We start from the raw sequence: 17,106 nt of genomic DNA on the forward strand, positions 1-17,106 counted from the left end.
CATTTTAGGATTATTTTAGGAGGTTCCACTTTACAGCTTATTATATTGTTGTGAGAACACACACACACACACACACACACATTACTTACCTATTACTCACAGCTGGCTGGTTGTATTTAATTCTATAGAATGAAAATAGAGTAAAATAAAGGATTACAGGTTTGACTCCATGAAAACAATAGAAGGAAAAAGATTCAGTCTCTAAGTAAACGTGTGTGTGTGTGTGTGTGTGTGTGTTACCCCTCAGGAAAGCGTAAATCCGTATTAACGTCTTGTTTGATTTCCCTGGATGATGATAAAACACAGACTTCCTGTTTATAATTTTATGCAGTTTTTAGCACATATAAAAGTATATGTTTAGACATTTATATACACATAAATAATACACATTAAATTACAAACAATAAATAAAAGTAGAGTAGAGAAATGTAACAAATAAACAGAGATTCATCCATGACCACATCTACATCCATGACCACATCTACATCCACATCCCTTTCCATATCTCTGTCCACATGCCTGTCCTCAGACATATTACCATCATACCTCTACATCCATGTCCACATTCCATCCTCTACTAAGATCTGAGAGCCCTGTTCCAGCATCATACGCCTGTCATGCCACAGGAAAGTTGTTAGGAATACAGAATCCGGGGGGGTGGGGGGTGGGGGGGGTGCTGTTGAGCATGTAATGGAGTGGAACCTGGTTTAGGAGGCTCTGGTGGATTTTTGACATAATTGTTATTAATTTGCGCTTTCCAGTTTTAATTTTGCTGTTACTCTTCCCTGTTATCAGTTTTGTTTTTATATTTGATTTCGGAGGTGGTTATTATGTCTGGTAACAACACCAAAACCCGCAGTACAACTCGGACACAACCGAGGCCTAATCCACAGGTCATGGCCTCACCTTCACGTGATTCACCGCTGCGCGCTGACCCCTCTGTTCTCCAGACAGTTTCTGTAATTGACACTGGTGCGTTGAAGCTCGAGATATTGTCCTCTCTGAGGAACGAATTTGCTGAAATTTTTAAGGCGGAGCTACGTGCTGCATTGGGGGATGACCTCTCGACAATAAAATCTGAATTACAGGCTGTGAAGACACAACTGGCAAATGATAAGGCCGCCATCGATGCCGGGCTTTCTGCGCTAAAGGGTTCCGTAGGTGAGATGGATCGCTCGCTCTCTGACTGTACTGATGACATTACATCCATGCAAATTATGATACAACGTCTTACTGCAGATTTGGTTAAACTGGACAATAAATGTGAAGATTTGGACACCAGATCACGGCATAATAATATTAGGATAATTGGTATTCCTGAGGGCCCCAACAGCTGCACTACCTCTAGCATTGGCGCGCTGCTTAAGGAGGCACTCAGCCTGGAGAAGGGGCCGATTTTGGACAGATCTCACCGCACTCTGCAGCCTGTACCAAAGCCTGGTGAACGACCATGAGCTGTTGTGGTCAGATTTCACTACTACAGTGAATGTCTTGATGTTTTACGGTGTGCCAGAGAGTTAAAGCAAATTAAATTTAAGGAACTGAGCATTTCGGTCTTTCCCGACCACACGGCAAAAATAGCAAAAGCCCAGGCTTCCTTTAATTCCTTTAATGTCCGGCGACAACTCCGTGACATTGAGGGCGTGCGCTATAGTCTGTTTTACCCAGCACGACTGCGGATCACCTACAATGGTGTAGGGAAAGATTTTCTTTCTGCGGATGAAGCCAAAGACTACGTTAAAGCTAACTGTGTGAAGTGCAACAGTAGTGTTTTGAATAGTTCTCCATATACTTCACGTTTAATTGTGGCTTATTGTTCAATAGTTTTTTTTCCTTATTGAATCAAAATGTGTGATCTGTTTATATTCTCTAATGCTGCTTCTGGCTATGCCAGCTTCTAATTTAGTAAAGTTAGTGTTTTTACCTTGATACATTGCACATCTGCTCCTAGGTCGTCTTGGGAAACAAAGATTTAATTTATGATAAATATGCATAGTTTTTTAACCCTTCCCTCCTTAAGGTCTTCTAAGACCTTAATAATTTATCGATACGTTCTTGTAAGCTGGGGATGAGAAGATTTAAATAACTTACATTTGCGCATAACTCTATTTTTTATTTAATCTGTGGGAGCCTTTTTGTTTTCTTTTTTTTTCCTTTTACATGAGGCTCACTCTCCGAGTCGTGGTCACAGTTACTGTGAGAGCGACTTTTGTTTCAGATAGTTTACATTGCTGTCTTCTAGGGTTACTGTTAGGAATGGAGACTCTAGATTTGTGTTTGGTTTTATTTATTTATTTTTGTGTGAGGGTTTTTTTTGGGGGGAGGGGGGGTGGCATTTATGTGGGGGGGGTATCCTTCTGGCTCTTTGCAATTCTTTGTCACTCTACATCTTTTTGGATAAATGGCTAATTCCTGTGTAGGCCCAAGTTTGGCTGGGAGTGGTACACCTGTCTGTTTTCTTAGCTGGAACATCAGAGGTATGGGTAATCCTATTAAAGGATCTAGAGTTTTATTCACCTGAAACATTTACATGCTGATATAGTGTTTTTACAAGAAACACATTCAAGTTAAAGATCACCATAGACTTCTCCGTCCCTGGGTATTCTAATTTTAATTCTAAATCACGGGGTGTGGCCATATTAATAAACAAAAAGATACAGTTTTCACCCACCCATATAACTGCTGACAGGTGTGGCAGGTATCTTACTGTTGCAGGGACACTAATCCAGACCAAGGTTTTGCTAGTAAATGTACACTATATTGCCAAAAGTATTCTCTCACCTGCCTTGACTCACATATGAACTTAAGTGACATCCCATTCCTAATCCATAGGGTTCAATATGACGTCGGTCCACCCTTTGCAGCTATAACAGCTTCAACTCTTCTGGGAAGGCTGTCCACAAGGTTTAGGAGTGTGTTTATGAGAATTTTTGACCATTCTTCCAGAAGCGCATTTGTGAGGTCACACACTGATGTTGGACGAGAAGGTCTGGCTCTCAGTCTCCGCTCTAATTCATCCCAAAGTGTTCTATCGGGTTGAGGTCAGGACTCTGTGCAGGCCAGTCAAGTTCCTCCACACCAGACTCTGTCATCCATGTCTTTATGGACCTTGCTTTGGTCACTGGTGCACAGTCATGTTGGAAGAGGAAGGGGCCAGCTCCAAACTGTTCCCACAAAGTTGGGAGCATGGAATTGTCCAAAATGTCTTGGTATGCTGAAGCATTCAGAGTTCCTTTCACTGGAACTAAGGGGCCAAGCCCAGCTCCTGAAAAACAACCCCACACCATAATCCCCCCTCCACCAAACTTTACACTTGGCACAATGCAGTCAGACAAGTACCGTTCTCCTGGCAACCGCCAAACCCAGACTCGTCCATCAGATTGCCAGATGGAGAAGCGCGATTCGTCACTCCAGAGAACGCTGTATGATGTATGGTGATGTATGGCTTGGATGCAGCTGCTCGGCCATGGAAACCCATTCCATGAAGCTCTCTGCGCACTGTTCTTGAGATAATCTGAAGGCCACATGAAGTTTGGAGGTCTGTAGTGATTGACTCTGCAGAAAGTTGGTGACCTCTTCGCACTATGCGCCTCAGCATCCGCTGACCCCGCTCCGTCAGTTTACGTGGCCTACCACTTCGTGGCTGAGTTGCTGTCGTTCCCAAACACTTCCACGTTCTTATAATACAGCTGACAGTTGACTGTGGAATATTTAGGAGCGAGGAAATTTCACGACTGGATTTGTTGCACAGGTGGCATCCTATCACAGTTCCACGCTGGAATTCACTGAGCTCCTGAGAGCGACCCATTCTTTCACAAATGTTTGTAAAAACAGTCTGCATGCCTAGGTGCTTGATTTTATACACCTGTGGCCATGGAAGTGATTGGAACACCTGATTCTGATTATTTGGATGGGTGAGCGAATACTTTTGGCAATATAGTGTATATGCTCCCAATTTTGATGATCCTGGTTTTGCGAATAAATTACTTAGTAGCCTTCCCTGCTTAAAGACCCACTTGATAATTTTTGGGGGAGACTTAAACTGTGTTTCTGATCCAGTTTTGGATCGCTCTAGCTCCCGCCCTGTGTCCCAGTCTGCCATGTCTAAAACATTCTTTGATTTCATGTCGCAGAATGGCCTTGTAGACCCATGGAGATTCCACAATCCTGAGGCAATTTTTTTCTCAAGTGCACCATTCATATTCTAGAATTGATTATTTTTTTATTGACAGTCATCTTAATCCCTCTTCAGATGTCTCTTCAGATTATTTAAGTATTGTAATTTCTGACCATGTTCCCTTATCACTGAATATCCAATTTTCAACTCCTAAACAAACGCCATCTTCTTGGCGGTTTAACTCACTTCTTCTAGCGGACAAAGATTTTTGTTTATTCATTTCTAAAGCTATTGACGAATTTTTGTTGTTTAACCATCTTCATCCTACTTCTTACTCGTTATTATGGGAAACTCTCAAAGTTTATCTTATAGGGCAAATAATTTCATATTCTGCTTTCTTACTTAGAAGTCGCAGGACTAGGCTCAATGAACTTTCATCAGCTATTAGCAAACTCGATCATATGTATGCATCAATCCTTCTCCGCAGTTGTACAAGCAGCGCATTGATTTACAAACAGAATTTGATCTTCTTTCAACAAAAGAAACTGAATGTATGATATTACAAACTCGGGGAACGTATTATGAATATGGTAATAAATCAAGTAGATTATTAGCACATCAGCTAAAACGACAGGCTGCTTCACGCATAATACCACAAATTAAAAATTATAATTCACAAATCAAATATTATTACTACTGATCCCATAGAGATCAATGCAGTTTTTAAATCATATTATTCCTCCCTCTAAAAGTCTGAATGCCTTACAGATGATATAAAGTTGAATGATTTCCTTCGAAGTATTGATATTCCTGTTATTGATACAGTATCTGTGATGGACTTGGACTCTCCATTATCTCTTGAAGAAATTATAGTCTCAGTTAAGGCAATGTAGTCTAATAAAGCTCCAGGCCCAGATGGTTTTCCAAATGAGTTTTATAAAAAGTTTATTGATAAATTGGCACCTTTGCTTCTTGGTGTGTTTAGTGAATCCTTAGACTGGGGCTCATTACCACCTACTTTTAACCAAGCCACAATTGCCCTTCTTCTTAAAAAGGGCAAGGATCCCATTCAGTGTGGATCTTATAGGTCTTTATCTTTGCTGAATGCCAATGTGAAAGTGCTGGCTAAAATAATTGCATCCACTACTTCACTCTAGGACGTGGAACCCGACAGGGGTGCCCTTTGTCACCACTGCTTTTTGCCCTTGCTATTAAACCATTATCCATTATGGTTAGATCTTCTGTTGCTTTTAAAGGTATTATTCGCAGTGGGGTGGAGCACAAATTATCCCTATATGCTGATGACTTGTTATATGTGACTGATCCTGCAGCCTCTCTTCCTGTTATTTTAACTATTTTGAATGATTTTGGTTCTTTCTCAGGATATAAACTAAATTTGCATAAGAGTGAATATCACCCAGTCAATAATAGTGCTTTGCGACTTCAGCATCTAAACTTGCCCTTCAAACTTAATTGTTCAGGCTTTAAATATCTTGGAATTACAGTTACTCGTTCTCTGTCTGATCTTTCTCATGCCAACTTTTCCCCTCTTATTTCTGATGTAAAATCTGATATTCATAGGTGGAGAAATTTACCCCCTTTTTAACTGGGAAAATCAATGCAGTTAAAATGACCATTCTTCCTAAATTTCTTTATTTTTTTCAATCACTTCCTTTATTTCTACCTAAATACTTTTTTGATTCATTGGATAAAAAAACTCTTTTCTTTGGGGTGGGAAACCTCCTAGAATCCGTAAGACCTTATTACAGAGATGTAGACTTAGTGGTGGACTTGCTCTGCCTAATTTTCAAATATATTACTGGGCTGCACACATCTGAACTAAACTCATCTGAATCTCCATGGTGCAAATTAGAATTACTGTCTTGTAAATCATCCTCTATATTAGCTCTATTTTGCACTTCCTTTCCAATCAAACCCACTCAATATACTGATAATCCAGTGGTACTTAATACACTTAAGTTTTGGTATCAGTTTAGACGTCATTTTAAATTTGGAACTGCGTCAGCAATGGGTCCACTGCATAAAAACATTTGTTTCCCCCGTCACTTCTAGATTCAGCATTTTCATCATGGTACAACAAAGGCATCACGCATTGTTATAATTTGTATGAAGATGGAGTCTTTTAAAGTTTTGCTAGTCTCTCCTTGGAGTATGAGCTGCCTGCATATCATTTCTTTTCATTTCGTTTTCGTGATTTTCCTTCTATACCCACAAAGCAGCCCTGGGAAAGCCTGCTCACATTTAATCCATATCAGCGAGGTGTGATTTCAAGAATATATAATTTTATCTTATCGCTTAATAATGGTAAAATTACTAAAACCAGGACTGCTTGGGAAAATGAACTGGGATTGCAGTGGAGTGAGGAATGCTGGGAGAAAGCCACAGACAGGATATGCTCCAGCACTTCCTGTGCCCACCTCAGTCTTATTCAGTTTAAGGTTTTGCACAGAGTCCATTATTCCAAATCTAGGCTGTCTGAAATTTATCCTGATGTTGAAGATAGATGTGACAGGTGCCATGCCTCTCCCTGTAATCTAAGTCATATGTTATTTTTGTGCCCAAACTTGCAGGACTTTTGGACAGGTTTTTTCAATATCATGTCCACTATACTTGGGGTGCAGTTAAAACCATGTCCATTAATTGCCATATTTGGCATTCCAGAAGATTCAGTCCTGTTGAGTTCTGCACATAAAGATGTTATCGCTTTCTCATCTTTATTGGCCAGACGTACCATACTCCTACACTGGAAGTCCATTAAGTGTCCCTCTATCTCTCAGTGGATTAAAGATTTATTATTTTTTCTTAAGTTAGAGAAGATTAAATACACACTGAGAGGTTCCACTGATATGTTCTTTCACAAATGGCAACCGCTAATTTCTTATTTCACAAATTTACAGGTATTGCCTGAAAGTTTGTCTGAATTAGGTCATGCATCTGAGTAACCTTTCTGATTCACACAGAAAGGAGGATGTGGGGGGTGGGGGGAGCGGGTGTGAATGTGTGTTTGTGTGTGTTTTTGGGTTTGATCTCTTCATTATATTTTTGTTTTTTCTTATTTTATAAAAATAATAATAATATACTTCACTCATTGTTTTTTGACATGTTTGTATATGAAAATTGTTCAATAAAAATAATTTGTAAAAAAAAAAAAAAGAAATCTAGAATCCGGAGAAATGGGTTTTTAAAACTGTTCTGCTCCTGTTAAAGATCTGCTCATTTCCTGGGGACTATCGGGGACTTTCTGTAGTAAACATCACATTTACTCAGAAATTTTCAGAAAGTTCCCGTAAATGCTGCTCAGGTAACATATCTGAATCTAATATGCAGATGGATCCCTCTGCTCTGAGGTATTAATCTTCCTGATACACTACATTAGGGTGTGTCTGCTGAAATGATTCAGTGTTCAAGCTGAAGGCTGAAGTGTAGAGTGTAAAGAGAAAAGGAGCTGGGTGCTGTTCCCTAAAACTAGGGTGACCATACGTCCTCTTTTTCCCACACATATCCTCTTTTTGGGACTAAAAAAATGCATCCGGAGATTTCTAAATCTCCTTAAGTATCCGGGATTCAGCTTTTGCTTTCTACACTCATCATTAATTGTATGCGTTTTTCATTACTTTTACCTTTCTCTTTAGGCCACGCCTTGTTGCACGCCACCATTAGCTAGTGTGTCTAAATCCCTCAGCACTACAGCAGCAGCCAAGAGAGAGAGCAGCAGTTTACCTGTCAGTGGGTGGAATATGGCTCCTGAATAGCGTAAAAGATGCTCAAACGCAAATGTAAATTCACTTCAAATGTAAATCAGATGATTTACAAAGAAAAATCCCATGTTTTCGTCTGGGTGAATTCTCCATGCATACCAAGGTTATGTTCGGTGTTCCACAAGATTCTGTCTTAGGCCCAATGCTTTTCTCCCTATATATGCTACCCCTTGGTGCAATTATTCATAAACATGGTATTAGCTTCCACTGTTAGATAGAAGAATGTGTAAAGGACATTAGACACTGGATGGTCACTAACTTCCTCCTGCTTAATTCAGACAAGACAGAGGTGCTTGTACTAGGACCACAGGCAGTTAGAAGTGAGCTTTCTGATTACAGAGTAACGGTGGATGGTCTTTTGGTTTCATCTTGTCCAGCAGTAAAAGATCTTGGTGTGATTATTGATTCTGGTCTTTTATTCGAAGCTCATGTAGATAATATCACTCGGGTAGCCTTCTTCCATCTCAGAAATATCGCTAAGATAAGAAATATGTTGTCACTTCATGATGCAGAGAAATTAGTTCATGCTTTTGTTACCTCTAGGTTGGATTATTGTAATGTCTTACTGTCTGGATGTTCCAGTAGGAGCAGGAACAAGCTCCAGTTAGTCCAGAATGCAGCAGCTAGAGTCCTAACTAGAACCAGAAGATATGAACACATCACTCCTATTTTAGCCACACTACATTGGCTCCCAGTCAAATTTCACATTGATTATAAAATACTGTTACTAACCTGTAAAGCACTAAATGGTCTCGCGCCGCAGTACCTGAGTGATCTTTTAGTCTTTTATGATCCGCCACGCCTACTCCGATCAAAGGGTGCTGGTTACTTGGTAGTACCTCAAGTAGCAAAGGCTACAGCAGGGGGCGGAGCTTTCTCTTTCAAAGCCCCAAAGTTATGGAACAGCCTTCCAATTAGTGTTGGGGATTCAGACACAGTCTCAATGTTTAAGTCTAGGCTGAAGACACATTTGTTTAGTCGAGCTTTTAATGTATAGTTTTCTTAGGTAAAGGAGCAGATCTGGAAGGTTCATGGTCATAGAGTGTTTGGTGACTGGGATGTGTTGGATGCTGTCATCTTACCACCCTCGCAAGTCGCTCAGGTCACTGACTGTGAAGTGGTTGGATGCTTTATGTCCCGGGAAGCCTTCATGTCTGTGACCTTCTGGCTCTCCCTTTTAGTTATGATGTCATAGCTAGTCTTGCCGGAGTCCCTGCCTGCACTTTACACATAATCTACATTGTCTTAAACATCACATGATCAGAAACTTAATATCTTTCTCTCTCTCTCTCTACCTTCTCTGTGGAGCTATACACCCCACTCCTGAGCTCCCAGTGTTCACCAGTTTCCAGTGTGACCACTGCCCTACCCCTGGTCAGAGTCTCGCCCACTGATGGTGCCCACTGATGCTGTGGATGGATCTGTGTGGACCAGGAGACAGCCATGGACAGAGCCACATGGGGACTTTCACACCATCACAGATCTGCCATTTCATCTGTCAGCTCGTGACAGCAAAGAATTAGTGTTTATAATGACCTTAGAAACTATACTGACCTAATAGTTCCTCATGGGTCATTGATTGCTGTTGTAGAAAGGACATTAATCAGTTACAGTTACATTATTTACTGTTTAGTGTCACCCAAATGAGGATGGGTTCCCTTCTGAGCCTGGTTCCTCTCAAGGTTTCTTCCTTTCCATCCCAGGGAGTTTTTCCTCACCACCGTCACCACAGGCTTCTCATTAGGGATAAAATAGCGATAAAATAGTCTAATTATAGAATTTAATAATTTGTTCTTATTTCTAGTTTTCATTATTATTTTCTATTTTTCATTTTCCCCTCCCCTTTCTCTGTTTTCTTCTTTTGTAAAGCTGCTTTGAGACAATGTTCATTTTAAAGGGCGCTATACAAAATAAATTTAATTGAAGTTGAATTGAATTGGACCGCACGTCTGCCTTATTAAAAAAGGCTTTCCCTGATTCTGAGACAGCGTGAAAATTTTCGAGCACTCGTACGAAGACTGAAACAATTGTTAACGCTGTGATAGCGCCACATTCAGTCAACATAGCTCTGAAAGCACAGGAAGACATACCTTACTGTGGTGTTTCTACTGATGGAAGCCATCACAGTCCTGTGGAAGTATTCCCTCTGCTTATTCAGTATTTTAATTGGAAGAATTGTGACATGCAAATTAAATCAGTCGAAGTTAAAAACACCCCAAATGAGTCAGCTGAGACTTTCCTATTTCCTAATTGGTAATCAGGGAATACTGGGAAAGATTCGTTCATCAGGAAAGTATACCAGAGAACATCAGGAGAACTGAAATGATTTTTGACTAATTAATTTCAACTGATTTTTTATTTTACTTTAACTTTTGGCCTTGAAAAGAAACAGTATCATGTAAAAGGTGTTACATGCTAAACAATTGTTTTTGATTTGTTTGTTATTATTCTATTGTTTAGATCCAAAAGTTGAATGGAAAGGATGTTATTACTTTATGTATTAAAGTTCAGTAACATAGTTTCATGGTTGTGAATGAATTTGTCAAGTATTACCACCCTCCCAACCCCCCCAACCCCAACCCGATCCTTCCACACACAGTGGGGGTCCGTCTGCCTCCTGCCCCCACTGTCTCAGTGTTTTGAAAACTGAAATATGGTCACCCTACTAAATCACACCAACACTGGACATCACCTGAACTACACAATCTACACTGTGTAAGCGGTGGATCAGCGCCGGGTTACAGCCTTTACACAACAGCAGGATAACAGCATACTGTATAACCTCTCTCTCTTTAACACAAACATTACGATGCAAAATGCTAAAAGAGTACATACTCTGCTGTAAAATGTAAAGTAAATACCAGAGACAGTAACATGTTTGATCTACATTTCAGTTTGTGTCATTTCAGGAGAAAGTAAGATGAGGAAAGTACCGTGCATCCTGTGCAGTGCAGAGTGTGAAAACTCCTCTGGTAAAAATTCTGAAAGAAACTGCTGAAAGTTTTCCTCAGATGTCTGTCTTCTCACTATGATATGTTTAACCCAGCCCAAGCTTTAACAACCAAATAACACACACTGTCAGACATCTCCATGTAGACCCAGATCTTTGATGGGGGGGAAAGGGGGGGATTACTCCTGCGCGCACACACACACACACACACACACACACCAAGATACCCCTGCACACAATCATGCTGTACTGTATTCATTATAGAACAAAGTATCCGGAGAGTCAGCAATACCATGGTTCCATGGTAACCATACACACACACACACACAAACTAATACTGTGGTGAAGACAAAATTTGGCATTAGATTTTGGTTTTGACTTCAGTTTGTCATCATCTTCTCCATCATTTGCACTCTAATTAAGTCTCTAGATCTGTGTAATGTTTTAAGGTTTGAGTTTATGATTTAATCCCTAATTTAGTCTGTTATAGTTTTGAGGTTGCAGTGAACCCATGTGTGATGAAATCTTTTCTTTGTGACATTCTTAAGGTTTTAGTTTCTGATTTCTTTGTGCTGTAGAAGAAACCAGTTTCAGGCAGCTCAGTGCAGTCCAGTGACCTCATGGAACCCCGTGTTTACTCCTGGTTTGTTAGACGATCTTCTCCAATAAGATGCAAGTCCTCCCTTTTTCCATAATCACTCATCACACACACACACACACTCTCTCTCTCTCTCACACACACACACACAAACACACACACACACACACACACTCTCTCTCTCTCTCTCTCTCTCTCTCTCACACACACACACACACACACACACACACACACACACTCTCTCTCTCTCTCTCTCACACACACACACACACACACACACACACACACACACACACTCTCTCTCTCTCTCTCTCTCTCTCTCTCACACACACACACAAACACACACACACACACACTCTCTCTCTCTCTCTCTCTCTCTCTCTCTCTCTCTCTCACACACACACACAAACACACACACACACACACTCTCTCTCTCTCTCTCTCACACACACACACACACACACACTCTCTCTCTCTCTCTCACACACACACACAAACACAAACACACACACACACTTAAGCACACTGTGCTGAATCTGTTACTGTAATTGAGTTTATTGATGAGTTAAATGACTTCATGTAGTTTTGTTTAAAAGTTTAACTTGTGTACTCACACACTTGGGGTGAACTCCAGTGCATCATGCATACCGCTACTGAAAACACAAAACACAGCAGCTTTGTTCAGCACAATACGAACAAATCAGAGCACAATGGCAGAAACTGCACACAGTTCACATTAATCCTAGAATGCTAATCCCTAAACCTGAACCCTAAACCCTAAGGCTGAACCCTAAACCCTAACCCTAATGCTCAACCCTAAAACTGAACCCTAAACCCTAATGCTGAACCCTAAACCCTAAACCCTAACCCTAAACCTGAATCCTAAACCCTCATGCTGAACCCTAACCCTTAACCCTAATGCTGAACCCTAAACCATAAACCTGAACCCTAAACCCTAACCCTAATGCTGAACCGTAAACCTGAACCCTAAACCCTCATGCTGAACCCTAACCCTTAACCTTAACGCTGAACCCTAAACCCTAAACATTTGTTCTTTTTACTAAAAGACAGAAAGGGTTTGGGCTCTGGGGTACAGTGAAAACTAGTTGTTTAATAGTGCAGTGGTGTCCAGTGTCCCTGACCAGCAGCTGATAAGATAATGGTGAGTCTGCTTAGCTAGCAAGCTAACATTAGGTACTGAGTCACAGAGCTTATTTATAAGAAGGTAAGGTATTGTGAATCAGTGCAATTCATGAAGAGTTTTTATAAAACCTGAGTGACCGCAGGTCTGTTTATTAAATGGACACAAGGGTCTCTTTATCTGCTCACCGTAGCCAGTAGAAAGTGTAACTGAAGTAAACAAACCTGGAGAGAGAATTAAACAAGACAATAAAACAAATCATTAAACAAGTAGAATATATATATATATAAAACACTGCTATAAAACACTGCTATAAAACACTGCTATAAAACACTGCTATATAACACTGCTATAAAACACTGCTATATAACACTGCTATATAACACTGCTATAAAACACTGCTATAAAACACTGCTATAAAACACTGCTATATAACACTGATAACACCGCTATAACACTGCTATAACACTGCTATAAAACACTGCTATATAACACTGCTATATAACACTGCTATAAAACACTGCTATAAAACACTGCTATAAAACACTGCTATATAACACTGCTATAACACTGCTATAACACTGCTATAAAACACTGCTATATAACACTGCTATATAACACTGCTATAAAACACTGCTATATAACACTGCTATAAAACACTGCTATATAACACTGCTATATAACACTGCTATAAAACACTGCTATAACACTGCTATATAACACTGCTATATAACACTGCTATATGGCGCCCGCTATGGCACACTGCAATATGGGCAGCAACACTAGAGGACATGGCAACATATGGCTAAGACTAACAACTAGGAACCTTGGCTATGTGGCAGCAACATCATGGCGCTTGGCAACAGCGTATCAGGGCAGCAAAGCAATAATGCAGCAGCTGAAGACAGCAACATGGGCTAGCAACAATAATGGCGTAACAGCATAAGGCTAGACAACTATTCTAAGACCTTAACAATATGTATGTGGCTGTATGGCAGCAACATAAGCCATGGCTATGGGCTAGCAACATATGAGCGCTTAACAATATGGCCTTGGTCAACGGTATGAGGCAACCATGGCTCAACGAAGTATGAGGCTAGCTATCAAAGCCTTAGCTCAGCGGGCCTTTTTGTATGGCTTGCGCTGGTCTTGCCGAAGCATTATGAGCAGCCAAACTATAGTGACATAACTATCAAGACTTGTAACCATGAGGCTGCGTAACATGGGCCCTTGGCAATATGGCTGCTGATGTAGCAATATGAGCAGCAGCTGTATGACATGAGCTGTATGTAGCAACAATACAGACTAGCGCTTAACCCAGTGGGCCAGCATAACTATATAGGGACAAGCAACATGGGACACAGCAACTATGAGACCTTGCACGCTAAGCGGACACTGGCGCAATGGTGCGCCGAACAATGTGCTAATATGGCCAGCAACATATGAGCGCAACCAATGGCTATCAGGCGCTGCCGTCAGCAAAATATCAGGACATAATATAAAGGACGCTTAACATGTGGACAGCAGCATCTCTTGCTGCGGCGTTGAGTCAGCAACATGTTGCTATAACAATGGCGCTAACATGAAGACGCTGAAGCAACATATGGCAGCAACAATATGGTACGCTGATTAAGCGCGAACAATGGCAGCGCCAGCTTATGGGGCAGCAACAATAGAGACGCTTAACTATGAGATAGCCAACATGCTGACGCTGGTCAGCGCGACATGGACATAGCTAACATAAAGACCAGCTAACATGGGTAACTAACAATATGGCATGGCTATGGCAGCAACATATGTAGCAACATCGGGCCTTGGCACATGGGACCTTAACAATAAAGACCTTGGCACTATGAAACCTGTATATGTGCAACATGGGGCAGCAACATATGAAGCGCGCAGCAGTATGGCGCTTAACTTATAGAGACTATGCTATAGGAACCTTAACTATAAGGCCTTAACATATGAGCACTGATTATTGCGATATGGCATAACATGTAGCAACAAATGGGCCTGCTCATCACTAAGCGCTTAACAATATGAGCGCGCGGGTGGCACCCCATTTATGTATAACATAAGACGCTAGCTGCATAAGACGCCGTATAGGAGCCGCTGCTTTATATAAGCACTGATTAACGACTATGTTATAATATGTATAGCTATAAAACTACCTTAACAGTATATTATATATGTATGGCATAATGTATAGCATATGGGCCAACTATGCTCAGGACATGTGCATAGAAGGCAACAGCTCATGAGACTATGCTCAATGTGTTGCTGACATGAAGGCGCAACAGCGCTCAGCCTTGTGTATGGCCAGCAACATAGGAACATAGCTGCGCAAGGCCCTTGGCTGCTTCAGGCTAACAACCATCAGGGCCACTTAAACATATAACTTAACATGTATGGCATATCAGGCCTTTTAACATAAGACGCTCAGCCTTAGACCTTGGTCATAAGGCTCTTAACCTTCAAGGCAGCAACAATAAAGACCTTAACAGCATCTTGTAACATGGGCGCAGCAGTATGAGCGCTTAACATGGCAGCACTCAATAGGGCATAACATCAAGACCTTGGCTGTATGGCGCTTAGCTGTCCAAGACAACTCTCATGCTGCTGAGACCTTGGCGCATGTCAGCGCCATTAATGGCGCAACATGGCATTTGCATAGGGCAGCAACAGTATGGCCTTTCAGCTGTATGAGCGCTGGCACATATGGCATGCTCGGAGCAGCATATATAAGGCAACAACATGCTCTTCAGCGCAACAATGTATGTGCTGATTAACGCCATTTATGACAGTAACATGCTCAGCAGTAACAATATGTATAATATAAGACCTTGGCTGCTCAAGACCTGGCACATCAAAGGACAGCAACAGCTAGGAGCCCAACAACAATATGTAGCAACATAAAGACTAGCAACATGTAGCGCTTAACGATGGCAGCAACAATAGGGCCTGGCACATAAGGCAGCAACATGAGACGGCATATGTTGCTGATCAACCCGCATTTCATCAAACGTAATATGAGCATATAAGACCTTAACAATATGACATATTTGCTATGACAGCAACAAATAAGACTATAGCCTGTGAGATATAACAAGGCCTTAACAATATGGCCTTAACATATGGCAGCAACCCATGTTGTTCATATGGGACCTTAACATCATATGGCTAGCAACATTAATAGTATGGCTGCCTCTTGCATATGGGACTAGCAACATAAGACCTTAACCATGTGACATATATGTTTGCTGATCTTTAGAATATGGCCCAGCAACATCTTTATAGCTGTATCTTATAGTACTAAGACTAGCAATATCGAGACCTTAGCTATGAGATATAATATGGACTAGCACTGGCTATATATATAACATGGCGCATAGGACCTTTAACAATATGTAGCAACGTATGTTGCTTAACTATGAGACTAGCATAGCTCTCAAGGCCTTGGCTATCAAGAGACCTTGGCGCAATATGGCGCTGGTGACACCGCTATGGCCTTAACATGGCCTTATAATAAGGCCGCCAGCTCAATATGGCCTTAACAACTATCTGAGACACTCAGCTCTCGAGACTACTGCTCATCAGGTACTCAGCACAATATGGCTTGCAGCTGTATGGCGCTGTCTTGCATTTCTTCGACCTTGCTATGACCTTAACAAGACAGCAACTACTAAGACCTTATATAAGACCTTAACATATGTGCTTAACAATATGTGCTGATTAATATGATATCAATACTTAACATGTATAACTAGGGCCAGCAACATGGGACCTTTAACAATATGGCATAACTCTTGTAGCATGGCATGCTTATAAGGCGCATGTGTGACCAGCAACAATATGGCACTGGCCGTATGAGCGCGCTGTGAGGCAGCTGCTTCTCAGGCCATAACATATAGCACTGCTATATGTACTGATGACACCATTCATAACACTGCTATAGCACTGCTCATAAGACTGCTGCTATATAGCAACAGTCTTAACATTCTCTTACTGCTCATAGCCTGCTATGAGCACTTAACATGCTCTTGCTGGTAAACACCCGCTATAAACACTCTTCTCTTGTATATGTAAGGCCTAGTCATACCACTATAACCTGCTACTCTAAACATAAACATATAAACACTTAACTCTCCATCTTACATGGTGCTTACCCGTATAGCAACATAACTAGCACTGCTGTAAACATATACTATATAAACATAACAATATAGCCTGTGTAAGACACTGCTATAAGACACTGCTGTGACACTGGTGGGCATTCATAAACCTGGCTCCATCAAACCATATATAAAACCTGCTATATAACTGCTGATCTTTCCATTTCTCTTGTAACATAGCCTTAACCATGAGACACTGCTCTATAGCACTGATGCCAGCTGTAACACTCTTTCTCTTGCTCTTATATAACACTTTCTTTCTGTATTTACATATATAAGCACTGCTCTCTCTTACTCTTTATATAAACATATATAACGCTCATATAGCCTTTCAACTATATAATACTGC

General features: G+C 40.9%; 1 protein-coding gene across 2 annotated transcripts in view; it reads right to left on the reverse strand.

Moving 5' to 3' along the window:
• LOC131348050 (globoside alpha-1,3-N-acetylgalactosaminyltransferase 1-like) overlaps positions 1–17,106 on the reverse strand; it is a 37,216-nt gene that overhangs the window by 5,464 nt on the left and 14,646 nt on the right. For both annotated transcript variants that reach the window (XM_058382607.1, XM_058382606.1), the window contains exons 2-5: positions 12,774–12,809; positions 12,059–12,097; positions 241–285; positions 90–122 (exon numbers count right to left, since the gene is read on the reverse strand). In XM_058382607.1, the coding sequence (XP_058238590.1) occupies positions 90–122; positions 241–285; positions 12,059–12,097; positions 12,774–12,809 (153 nt within the window). The remainder of the gene's footprint in view (positions 1–89; positions 123–240; positions 286–12,058; positions 12,098–12,773; positions 12,810–17,106) is intronic.

Source organism: Hemibagrus wyckioides, linkage group LG28, assembly GCF_019097595.1.
Source record: "Hemibagrus wyckioides isolate EC202008001 linkage group LG28, SWU_Hwy_1.0, whole genome shotgun sequence".
NCBI lineage: Eukaryota > Metazoa > Chordata > Actinopteri > Siluriformes > Bagridae > Hemibagrus > Hemibagrus wyckioides.